The sequence below is a fragment of the Mya arenaria genome, chromosome 6 (assembly GCF_026914265.1).
Source record: "Mya arenaria isolate MELC-2E11 chromosome 6, ASM2691426v1".
NCBI classification, from domain to species: Eukaryota; Metazoa; Mollusca; class Bivalvia; order Myida; family Myidae; genus Mya; species Mya arenaria.
The window spans coordinates 47614697-47628376 of NC_069127.1; the positions used below are offsets into that span (position 1 = coordinate 47614697).

General features: G+C 34.6%; 1 protein-coding gene across 2 annotated transcripts in view; it reads right to left on the reverse strand.

Annotated features, from left to right (window-relative positions):
- The window catches only part of LOC128238564 (origin recognition complex subunit 3-like), a 53163-nt gene extending 48649 nt beyond the window's left edge, over nt 1-4514 (reverse strand). For both annotated transcript variants that reach the window (XM_052954614.1, XM_052954613.1), the window contains exon 1: nt 4463-4514. In XM_052954614.1, the coding sequence (XP_052810574.1) occupies nt 4463-4489 (27 nt within the window). In that variant the 5' untranslated portion in view covers nt 4490-4514. The remainder of the gene's footprint in view (nt 1-4462) is intronic.
- Between the last annotated feature and the right edge of the window lie 9166 nt (nt 4515-13680).

Sequence of the window (13680 nt, forward strand, 5' to 3'; positions counted from 1 at the left end):
AATTTTTTTTTATTCAGGTTTCCGAAACGGAAAATATAAAACAAAGTATAGATAATAATGTACCTTGCAATGCCATCATATTACAGATATGAACAATTATTTATGAAGAACGACACAGAATTTAGTAATAAAACTGACAATGAATCTTAAACATCTGATTTTGACTCTTGAAAATCAGACCTCAAGAGTCACTGACTCTTGGGTTTTAGACCTGATGAAAGCCCTGACTTTCATTTAAATCAATCTCATTCATTAGAGATTTGATAGCACCATCACTCTGGTTTACGAGAATGACTGAAATGTACATAAAATTTCCCGACCTGCAAAAACTGGTCTGGTCCTGCAATGTAGACTGTATTGCAGGACCTCGTGTCCTACAATGTGATAACGACTTCCGTACAGACTGGTGTGGACAGACTTTTGCTGATTAATGTATCAATAGTGAATTTAGAGAGTGTTGAAACAGGCCGAACATCAAAAGAAATTTCTAAGAAGGATCTACATACTATAACCTGCTGACTCTGAAATTAATAAGGATCATCTACAATTAATGCCATACCCTCCTACCAAGTTTAAGACTGTACGCCCAAAGATACTTTAGTCATCAAACAGACAAACTTTTTGTGTTCAAAGTCAAGGGCATCCTAGGACAACATTGATCAATTTGAACAAACATTCACAATCAATTGTGCTGAAATGGATGCACGAACACACAAAAAGATTTTCAAACCTTTCCAGATTTATGTTTACCAAACCTGTGAACCCTGGGTGTGGCCAGAAATGACACCAGGTGCATAACTAAACATTCGCAACCAATTTTGTTAAGATGAATGCGCAAACTACAGAACTTAAAGCTAAAAAAAGGCCTTTGGGCTTTCAACAAGAACAAGGCAGAGTAATTCACAAAATCAACTGCAGAAGCAAAAAGCAAATTGTCTCTCAAAATCTTAGACTTGCAAATTGTCTCCCTTAACTTGAATTTACATGTACATGTAAACTTGGCTAAAAATAGAATTCACTCATGCAGATCTGGCTAAAAATAGAAAGCATTTCTTTAAAACTTTCATGGCCCATAATCTAGGCATTCATGGGCGGATCTGGCTGGTTTTTGAAAGGAACCGAGCTCTAATGGATATCTAGATACTGTACAAGTTTCATCGAGATACAATCAAAACTGAAGACTGTATCGTGTTCACAACCAATTGTTTATACAATAGCATTTTTTTATACTATCAAGGGCCATAATCTAGGCATGCATGGGCGGATCTGGCTGGTTTTCGAAAGGAACCCTGCTCTAATGGATATCTAGATACTGTACAAGTTTCATCGAGATACAATCAAAACTGAATACTGTATCGTGTTCACAAGCAATTGTTTACAGATGCACGGACGCACGAACGCACGGATGCACATACTACGTACACGTTACCATCGCATAAGCTCTTCTGGCCTTTGGCCAGTAGAGCTAAAAAACAGTAACATACTTGTTTTAAATTTCACCAAATGCATGATATGCAGACAACATATGATGTAACAATACTGGAGCATGACCAACAAAACACACTGTACAGACCCTCTCATCCCCGCTACATTATTGACCCTTTCAAATTTATTGACATATGTCTGCAGTTGTGAGATTACATCAACTGTCAAGTAAGGGCCACAATTTGCTCTGATATCAATTAGCGAAGTTTGGATAGCGGTACAACTCCCACTTGATTCTATTGTTAACCAAATAATACATGTTGACACGCAAATTATAACATTGATTGGTTAATGGACATATTTTTGCAATGATCATCACTATATGGATATCTCTATTGGAGAATTATCCACATAAATGAGGTTAATAAAAATATTCCAATATGAAAAAGTATTTCATAGCGTTATTATTTTTTGTTTTTGGCAGCCCGGCAAATAAATGAACGCTGTGCAGTGTAGAGTTAACAGAAAATGATGGCACTGAAAGCATGCTCATCTGCAACTGATTAAAACATGAATCTGAAACAACTTCAACAAAGCAGCCAGAGGAGCCCCAGAAGATGACCAAGTTTTTTAAAGACGTGGAGCTTCTGCCTAGCATGTTTTTTTCTCAGTTTATCATCTGCTGACTTCATGACATGATACTTATCTGTATTATTTTTTTATTTCAAATGCACTATATTTCAGGGCCTCTAAATGCCAGCTCCACCACTTCACCCGATTTTCGAAATGTGTCTGTGAAATAAAATTATCAAATAAAATACAAACCATACTCCTGTGTGTTCATGTAAACATAGGGCACAGCTCCACCACGGAAGTGTCGACAGCTCATTTTTTGCACCGTTAAGTGGCGTAGCTGGCGTTTAGAGGCCGTGTATTTGTAGTAATTTGTGGTAAGTTTATATGTAAAATGAAATAAAAAGGACAAGCCAAAAATTAAATGAATAAAATAACATTTTGTTTCACTTTTTATCAATCTTTCTGATGTTGTACAGACATGGACACTTATTTTAGGATTAAAAACATAGATGGAAATGACCAGTATTACCATGACTACTTGATTGGAAGATTACCCGAGTATTACTCGAGTACCTAATTTACTACTCATTGCCATCCCTAATTTATATATATTTATCATGCCTCCAACATTAATGACAATTGTGATGAATAAATTAAACCCAATAACACTACAACATAATTATAATATAAGAAATAAAAAGCCATTTTTTTCCATAGTTGATTTTGTTATGCCTGGTCCCAAGCATTTGGGGGACCTTGTGATTTCATTAAATATCATTTATGAATGTATTTGATTGGCTGTTGTTGTAATTTGATCAAAGAATAAATTCCCTTTAAATATTTGCAAAGTGAGTACATACAGTGTGTGGGTATACCACGTGATAAATTACTTCATAAATGCCACGTCAGATTGCAATATTTTGCTTCAAATGAAGACTTTAAACAGAGATATCTTTACTACTGTGAAATCATTTATATTCGTGGGCTTAAAATTTCCTGCTTTTTTGACAAAGGACAACTTTGTGGGTTCTTAAATTTATGGTTTTTCAAAAAAAAAAAAAAAAAAGCGAAAATGGGATCCAAATTCACCATGCGCCGATATTGTGTTATGTTCATCTACGTCATGCAGTTTATGACACTACAATGGGACACTATGTCAATTAGGGCAGATACGCATGTCAATTAATTTCAGGGTCATAAATAAAGATGCACTCACATAAAGGATATTAAATAGTGGAGTTATTTAATGTGTTTTTGCAAACTGTGAAAACATAGTAGGGTTGTTTGATTAAAAAAGCGATTAAATATTTGATCAAAGAAACAAAATCAAGTGGCAACACTCAAACACACACGGTTAATTATTAGTCCACCTAAATGGCCGTTAACAAGTCTTTTGTGGATTTTTCTTTACTATGGCATACTCGTGACGTCCACCATCCCAGCAAAAAGTAGCAAACGATCCCTGCACAGAGAATCCTCGTGGCCACAATTTTGAAATTATCTCCATTATAAATTCAAATTTCTACGAAAATATTAAAGCCTATGTAAACACATATTTATTTATGTCATTATGCCAAAAAACGTATTCAGATATCATAAAACACTTATATTGTTTCCATTGTTTATCAAGTATTCCGATATCTGTAAATCTGGGACAAATCTGACAGGTTGTGTATAAAAGGGTATTCGTGACCCAGAATATATTCATTTGAAAATAACGACTCTAATGACAAATTCAATCCAGTTTAGATCACTGTCGGGTATATATTGAACAATTTTGCCGTTATTATTTAACATCAATGCATAATATTACTATACATTATTTCGCCTGATGTTAAATGGAAGAGAGTTGTAGCAATACAGGGATACATGTATAAGAAATGTCAAAATATTTTTAAAAAAATGATCCCTGATCGCTCATTATTGTAGCTAGGTTAATAATCAACACATTTTACATGTGCCGCACAGGAGGTTGATAATTAGCTTGTTTTAATGTTCCGGTACCGTCATACAATAAACTGAATAAAACTACAAATAATTGACTTTATTTATTATCATTGAGGTTGAATAATATAGTACTAGTGTGTGGGTATAAACAACCAGCCATCCGATTAGTTCAGTGGGTTTAAACTTAAGAGCGCCACACCATGCACAATTTGTCTCCCAGATTAAATTTAATGGTGGCACTGAGACAGCAATAAACGGCATGAGTTTAACAAGTTTAATCGGGCTAAGGAGTGAAGGTCAACCCCAGACCGCCCCCCCCCCCGGATTTTTTAAGAACCGATTTCCTGCATTCTGGAGTAACTTTGGTCGATGGTTTGTGTACATTGAGGCAAATGAAATAAATCGAAAAAAAATATTTTAGAGCTGTAGAAATTGTTATACGCCAAAACAAATCAACGAGGCAGGTGCCTCGGTGTGCCTCAGTGTAGCTACGGCACTGCAATTAGTATTATACCTTTGATACCGATCCTGTGGTGCTCATTTTCCCGCAATAATTTCAAGTTTACACTGAAGAGTATCTACAGTTTTAGTTAAAACGTACCGCAACGAATAGTGGGCTGCCCGGTAAGCTCCACGCATTGTAACCTCCCCTTTCTGTTCACATCATCTGCCTCAACAAACACTAGACTGAAAATACTCCTTCAGGCCTAAACTTGCACAAGCACATGGCTGTGTAAGGTTTATTGTATCTGGTACATTGTAACGGGTCGTTATTAAACGCATACAACATAGGTAAAGAAGGGTTTTCAACTTTGTATACAACATCAAATTGTTGAACTCGAAGTGATTAATGAAGTTTTGAACGATAATAAAATAATGAGCTTGTATAATGGCCAAAACACATCAGAAGTCCGTCAGAAAATTATGAATTTGGAGTGAGCCAGAAAAAGGTTAATGCTTTAATAAAAACATTTATGCAAAGTTTGACAGGGAAGACTCGGTTAGTAAACTTCCTAGTACTGGTGTCCTATCACGTCTCAGAATTGAAGCAAAATGGATGGCACAGTTTCAGGTTACAGAGGCTATGGTGAATGCGGGTGGTGATGCTTCAACAGTCATGGGAAATTGCTTACATCAAGATGTTACAACAAATATCCATCGTCATTTCCAATCATTCCAGATTACAACATCATATAAAATAACATACAGCCAAGGTTTGTCAGAAGTTGCTGGAGGAGACTCAAAAACATTGTTTGAAACATTTCACGATAACCTGTCTGAACTACCAAATGCAAACAAACATAACCAAAGTGACAATTAGTTGCAATACAATTGTTGCAACAATGTCTGACCAAGGTGGCGTCAATCTGCAATAAACAACTACAGGAATTGAGAGAGTTTTTGATACAAGACATTGTTGAAAATTAAGACACATTCTCACATGATACGAAAGCAAAATTGTGCAAATTGTCGAATTATTTTTGTAAAATGCCTGTGTTCGTAAATATGGACAACGAGGTTGACAAATGTTTGAGTGTCTTTGAAAAAAATGTGTGCTTGGGATGGTCTGAAAGTGGAGAGGCCAGGCTTGTTAGAACAATAAGCAAAGCACTGACTATGCATGGCTGTGAAAAATCGGTGACAGGAAAACATTTCCAAGCATACCCCAGGAATAAAGACAAAATAATTCAATTGGTCACCTTCGAGGATATAGGTACAATCACTTGTTTTGTGCTGCCGGAAGGATATACCATCATAAAAATGATAAAAATGTTGTTTTGGATAGTCTCTCGGATCCGAATGACCTGCTGAAGAGTGACATTCAGGGACAAGTCTTTTGAGCAGTGTTGGAGCACTAGGAATTATAGACAAACTGATAACATGGCCCTTATAGAGAGAAATTGATCGCAAAAGTAACATCTTAGACCTCAATCCTTTATTAGAGATCATTCAACTGAAGTTAGAAGAATATTCAAAAGACTCATCTGCACTGCTTGAAGGAGAAACATTGTTCCCAGATGAAATGCTGGCAAAAGGTGAAGTGTACCATTCACTCTTTGAATTCAAAAATGCAACGATTGAGACATACACTCAAATGATACTAGAGCTAGCCACAGGGCGCATGCTCCTTATTCTTGAACGACAAGTGAAATACCAACTAAAATGTGGCAACTATTACAGCCCAGGCAATAATGAACGACATAGAGCGGCAGCTGTCACAATAACAAATCCTCATGCTATTGCTGCATCAATTGTATGCATTAAAAGCATAATCATGTGGACCAACAATGAAACTTCAGCATGGATTGCAGATAAAACAAAGGCAGAACGGGGAGAAATAATTGAACAAGCCAGAAAAGACACTGCACAGATGCAGTTAAAGATCAAAGAGAGAAGAAACAAACTGTTGTCTGAGAAGCTGAAAGAAATAAAAGGAAAACAAGATAGAAAGATAAAGAAGCAAGGAAAAGAGTATACACAAAATATCGAGCTTTTCCAAAAACAGTTTAAAGGAACTAAACTTTCAGTTGACCAGCTGGAAGAAAATTTGAAAACTATTCTTACTATAAATGCAACCCTTGAAAATCAAGAACCCAAAGAAAACCAAACTGTAACATACACAGCTATAGACTGTGCGATGGAAAATGTAAGAGAAGAAAATAATTTGCTTGAGACAAAAATAAAATCATCTAGACATAAACTGAAACTGCCACAACAGAAATATCTACTTCCAAAGTTCATAGATGGACCTCATTTGTTCTTTAGAAAGACCATATGAAACAAAAAATCATGATTCCTGATTCAAATGAGATTGAATGGTTTAATGGTGAAATCCTAAAACTTGCAAACGCAAATGGATAAAATTCTTCATATCAGCCTAAATATGAATATGACGAGCTTAGTTCTTAGAACTATTCTGCTATGGACATTTAAACATGTCATCTAAATTGTTATTTAGTTTTTTACTGAAGATGTTACATTTTGTGCGCATGTGTTCTGCTACTGTTCATTAATCCTGAAATGCTTAACATGCAATCAGTTGATGTGAATTAACATTTACACACTTGTATATATCATGTATTTGACCTATGTCTTTAGTTAGTTATCAAATATTACCAGTTTAACTTCATTAATTGGTACATATTTTAAAATGGAAATACTTTTTAAACATTAAGGGGACTACATGATTAGTTTACTTCTTATAAAGGCTCTTAAAACATACATAAAACATAAATGAAACTTGAAAATAATAAAACAATGAACACCATTCATTTTCAACTCCTGCCTGATAAATGCACCCATATTTGCTACAAAAATGTATTTTCTTTCACTACTATTCACACACACACGCACGCACGCACGCATGCACGCACGCACATACGCACACACGCACACACACACACACACACACACACACATACACCATATCTAACTATGAAATAAATACTCATTGATCAATTTTCAATGTTTTGAACTTCATAGTGTACAAAAGTGTATGTGTAAATATGTTATGTATTTTCTAATGTAGCGGCAGCCATTTTGTCCACCATATTGGATTTTTGCATGTATTTATTTTTCAAATGTATTCTGTGTGTCATAACCAATCAGTACATATATACTTTCTTATACTTATTTAGTCGTCAGAGTTATTTATTTTACATGAAATTCCAATGTATGTTGCTATTATCTTATCAGCGGCGGCCATTTTGTCCGCCATTTTTCCGCAATATTAGATTTTATGCATTTTATTAATTTTCTAAAATATTAAATATATCATAAGTGGCCTCAAAGCGGAAAGAGTTTTTTCCATAATTAGTTGTTCTTACTGATGGAATATCTGCACAGTTTTCTTATCTCAGATTAAAATAACATGTCTTAAAAGAGGCCAGGTTTCGAACATATTCTGGTGAGATACCATACAGTACAGACCTTTGTAAGTTTCAATAGCAATCTATCTTACCCTGCTCAAATGTAATTTTGGCAATTGAACTATATGAAAAAGATTTTCGTAAGTTGAGGTGTAATCATTAAAAACATTTTTAAAGCTCTGTAATGAATCTTTTCCAATTATTCTGTGTTGGTCTTGCTACAAAAATGCCAAACGTCAGGACTGTAGTTGAAATTGGATCTGATAAAAGTTTAAAAAAATGACAAATAATCTGCCAAAGTGAAAAACATAAACAATATATAATTATTAAAATATTTAGAATAAAACTATGTGCAATAACCGTCTCAGTGGCCTAGTGGTTAAGCGTAGGCCTACGTAGCGGGAGGTCGTGGGTTCGATCCCTTGCCGCGTCATACCGAAAGACGTTAAAAGTAGCTCCATTGCCTGGCGTTCGGCATTTGAAGGGCAGGGCAAGTCAAGTCAAGTCAAGTCAAGTCAATATTTATTTATTTGACCGACATAATAAAAAAGCATAATTTATGTAACTAATATATCACACACATCAGTGCATGCAAATAATAATATTCAGTACAGCATGTACACTTGAAACAAATAAATAATTCTTATAATAAAATCACAAAAACATATTTGGCAGTTGATAGACATTAGGCTATATATAAAATGTAGGTAAATTAGCATAATTTAAAGCATAAGTTAATCGAAAATACTAATCACAAGGTAAAACGACAATGCATTTAGCATGGAAATAAAACAAAAGAAGTCACAATTAATTAACATTATTTAAATCAAAGACACATTGAAAGAGACCAGCTGCCTAGGCAGTCTAAGCTCGCTAGGTCCCATCCAACATATCTTTGATTAAGACATTTTACAGCATGATATATGACAGCATTCTTATATGCAAAATGAGCATTTGCAGTTATCTCCGCTCCATGCCCGGACTAAACTCTTGAAATGATTAAAATTAGTTTCTTCCCTGAAATGTTGCGGAAGGGAGTTCCAGAGTTTAGGGGCACCGGAGCTGAAAGAATTGCATCCATATGTTGTAGTTCTTACAGTTGGGATAGCAGCCATCATCTTATATCTAAAGTTAAAGGAATGTTCTTTTATAACCACTAAGTCATGTAGATACATTGGACCCTGCTTGTGGATAATTTTATGGGTTTCTATACCTTCTAAGCTTAAGAGTTGGCAACATTGATTTAGATAAAAGTGTTGGGTAATCAGATGTGTAATCATTGTATATAAATCTGAGGGCTCGTTCTTGTACTTTTTCAAGCTTCTTAGTATGCACCTCGCCACAAAAATGCCAAGTAATTGGACAGAAATTGAAACTTGATAGGATAAATGAGTAATATATGTTTAACTTTCCTAGTTTACAAAGGTTATGACCTAATCGCTTTAAAACATTAAGCTGTCTTGAGGCTTTCTTGCATATGCTTGAAATATGGACATCAAATTTAAGTTTGAAGTCTATTGTGACACCCAAGAGTTTGACACTGTCTTTACATTTTATAGTTGTCTCATTCAAGTTAAAGGTTATATTTTGGTCCTTAGTTTTTTGTCCTATTGCAATGGCTTGAAATTTTTCGGGGTTGGCTTTCATATGATTATCTGAGAACCATTGTATTAATATATTACTATCAGACTCCAAAGTTTGGACAACGTTGTCTATGTTTTTGTCGCTATATGATAGAGTATTATCATCAGCATAATTATACAGATTGCTTCTATGTATAAAGTTGAAAATATCGTTGATAAATATATTAAAAAGCACAGGACCTAAAATAGATCCTTGCGGTACTCCTTTAAAGATATGTTTCAGTGGGCTTATTTCTGTACCAAGTTTTACACATTGTTTGCGATTGCTTAAGTAATCAGAAATGAGTTCTAGTGCACTATCAGTGACACCATAAATACCAAGTTTCATTAGTAATAAGTTATGAGGCAGACAATCGAAAGCCTTAGAAAGGTCCATCAGAATCGCTGCCACATAATTGTAAAAGTGGTGTACTCAGTACTGGTTTAACCAATGAAAGTTAATTGTACCCCGTGTATCGGTGCTTTACACCGAGCACGTAAGGGTATAGCACCCGAACTTCCTTGTATCCCACCACTGTCTCTTCAGCGTGCTGTCCCTTCAGAAAAAAACGACGGACCCCGTTGGAAATAAGTGCTTGCACTTATTAGAAATATAGAAATACATACACAATATTTTCAAAATGTGCAATTTATTCCGTATGAAATTGTACTTTCCGCGGAAAGTACGCTTTCCTCTATCTAATAATACCATCGTAGGGGAAAACATTATTAGCCAATCAAATCCGAGGGTTTATTTACATCGCGACAGCTTATCAAGTATCGACGATTTCATTCGAAAATAATAGTAAATATTGTTTTTTCTCTACGTAAGTAAGATTATTTCGCCATGGCATTTTTATGTTTAATTTTACTTCATTTCATTTTGATGTTCGTAAAATTGATTATTCATGATATTGGCCACGAACAATCCCAAAATAGTCAAAATTTGCAAACTCACCCCACCCGCCATCTTGATTTTTTGGTGGGTGGAGGGCGTAAACAAACATGTAGGATATGTAGAGCCTGTGTAACAAGAAGTTGCTATCTTTCGTGTTTGCATATTAACCGAATGTAGAAGTTAATTGTATTTCACAGAAATCATGATAATTCACCAACAGTAGCATGGATCAATGATTTTTTTAAATCAATCAACCCATTTGATGCATTTTCATATTATTCAAGACTTCAGAATACAAAAAACTTTTAATTTAGAAAGACCCGACTTAGAATACAAAAACTTTTTTCTGTCAAAAAAGGTTAAATCAATAGAATTGGTTCACCACACTAAGAACAGTAATCGTAACAACTCGGCCATCTTCGGCAAGCTTCGAGATAGATCTTGTAAATATCCCGGAACAACCTATTTTCGACCACAACCTATTTTCGACCGCCTCCTGAAAATGTGTAAAACACTTCTATTTTGCGTCACTTCCGGTAAAAATAAGCTCCAATTGTTAACCATAACAGTAGAACTTTCAGAAAACTTCATTTGAAAAAGAATGGGAATGGAAGTGTTAAAAAAACTTCAGTTATACTTGAAACAACACCAATTTGTCATTTTTAATTAATGCCAAATTAGACCCTTCGTTTAAAATGATTTCACATGTAAAATACTTCTTTAAAATCGTGTTGTTTTGGTTTGCCAGATCTTACATATCTACCAAAGCCTAAAACCTATGCCCTATCGTTTTCTTAGTATAGTGCACAACATTAAAAGCGCATCAAAATATGGTATGTTGCTTATTTTAAAATTAATGAAATTTATCTACAGGTTACTATATTGAATTGCATTTGGGCGCTCAGTTACCATAAACTTATACATATTGCAGCCTAGGCAGGTCATATGAGGCTCATTCAGAGCTGGACCAGTGATAACAGGGTTCATGATGGGTGAATTTATCATTTTGTACCCATGTGAAAGCCATTAGAAGGGATTATGCATTCCTTTGCCTCTCTTGTGGTGATAGGTAACTAAAAAGTGTCTGTATGGCAAATATGTAAATATTTAATTACTATTTCTTAAAATAAAATACATTAAACAGTCTAAACATGTTATACAAATTAAAATAAAAAAATATTGTGCACAAACTTTTGTTGCGAAGTATAGTTAAAGGTCATGGTCGAAAGCATGTTGTATCTAGGTCAAATACAACATGTGACAGCCGCCATTTTGGATCCAAAATGTAAACAACAGACGATTGAAACAGATTTTATTTTTTTGTTTTTTGAAAGATGAATGATTGCTTTAAATGGTACACACAAACATTTATTTTTTATTATCACTTATTTATGATTAAACTGTAAATAATCCTTAGGCGGTCGAAAACCCGTTGTTCCGGGATACTAGTAAAGATATACAAAAGTACAATGCGACCGCCGGCGATTAACACCGTTTTCAATCCGTGTAAAGAAGGCCCAATGTAACAACAAGGAAATGGATTGTGTTAAATCAAATGTGCTTGCTTAACCCTTTCCCGCATGATTGTGCCAAATTGCCTCTTTATCTATTCCCGCATGATTGTTCCAAATTGTCCCTTTATCGATTACCACATGATTGTTCCAAAATGTCCCTCTATTGATTCCCGCATGATTGTTCCAAAATGTGCCATGCTTATTTACGGTCATTTATTAACATATCTGTTGCTTATTTTTTCGCAACAAATGCATTTTTGTGTAATATAAACATCGATAATTATATAAATAATGAAAAAAGATGATGTTACTATTCAAGATTTTCGGAAAATCGCGACTAAAAGAGACAGAGGTCAAACACGCCTTAAAAGTTCACAGCGCATGCTTGACGCGTGCTTGTCTCGTTTTTTAATGGAAAATCCCCATACACGTCACTAGCTATTTAAAACTACCAATAATTAATATCATATAAATATATCCTATTGATCACGCGTTAATGATGTCACCTGTCAAGGTTTAGAAATGTGTCAAAATGGCTGATTTACGATGTAGTAAACCAGAGTCTGGCTTGAATAAACACATGTCATTTGTCACTTCTGTTTCCAAAAATGGAATGTTAATCCGGTAATAAAAATGTCCCCTTACGTCTGTTAATCAAAGTTAGTATTTCGTTGTAAATACACGGATTATAATAAAATTATATGTGATATGACCCAGTTTGACAGCTGTTAAAACACGTGTTCTCTCGATCTCGATAAATACACAAGAATGTTGTCATAATTGTCCATGCATTTCAGACCTTGATTTATTGCCTTGTGTTGACAGATTTTAATTATAATATTATTACGGAATCACTAAATTTAATTTAAATAGCGATTCTGACTATTAAAAAAATCGAGTTGTTCGGCTTGTTGAGGGCAATATCTAGTACGTTCCCAAAGTTTTTAAAACTGTGCCAGTAGCATCCCAGCCTTTTATTTTGATATTTACTATTATTTTATTCAATTCATTTCAAAACAACCGGACATGCACATTTTATTTATGAGAATAATGAATCTGAAATAACATTTGTTGTTTACCCAATTAAATTGTGTTTATTTTTTAACAATGCATGATTTCTGTGATTTGAATATTTGTTTATTGTCAAAGCTTTTTAGATTAAACTATGATCATTAGATTCGAAATTTAATACACTACAAATACTATATTCACAGTCTGCGAAATAACTTTTCAGATGAACTTGCCCTTTCGGGCATCTCCCTGGCAATTTTAACTTGCCCGGACCAATTTTCACTTGCCCGAATAAATTTCAAATAAAATATAAAGCAAAGATCACATCAGAGTTGTTTTATTCATTCTCTAAATGACAAAAGAAGAGAGAAAACAGTATCTTCAGTCATCTCGACATCATCATCATCATCATCATCATCATCATCATCGTCGTCTTTTTCGTCTTTTTCACCAAAGAAGTCTTTCATGACACTCGTTTCCTGGTTTAGCACCAGGAACATATCTCAAAAATGACATTTTCTGATCTATGACCTTCGTCTTTGAAACGCTTGCATCGGACTGGTTTAAATCAAGCGTCCAATCGGCTTTCAATTTTATACGCATAGTTATAAGCGTCTATTGATTCGGACTGCGGAGTAAGTGTACCAGTCGATACAGACCGCGTAAAACGTCATCAAATTTAGCGATTTTTACAAAGTCGAGTAATACGTCATCAAATTTAGCGTATTTACTTTGTTTGTTGATTTTCGGATAAACGATTTCGTTCTCTTTTTTCACTTGCCCAATCGGGCAAGCAAATACGATTTTTTACTTGCCCG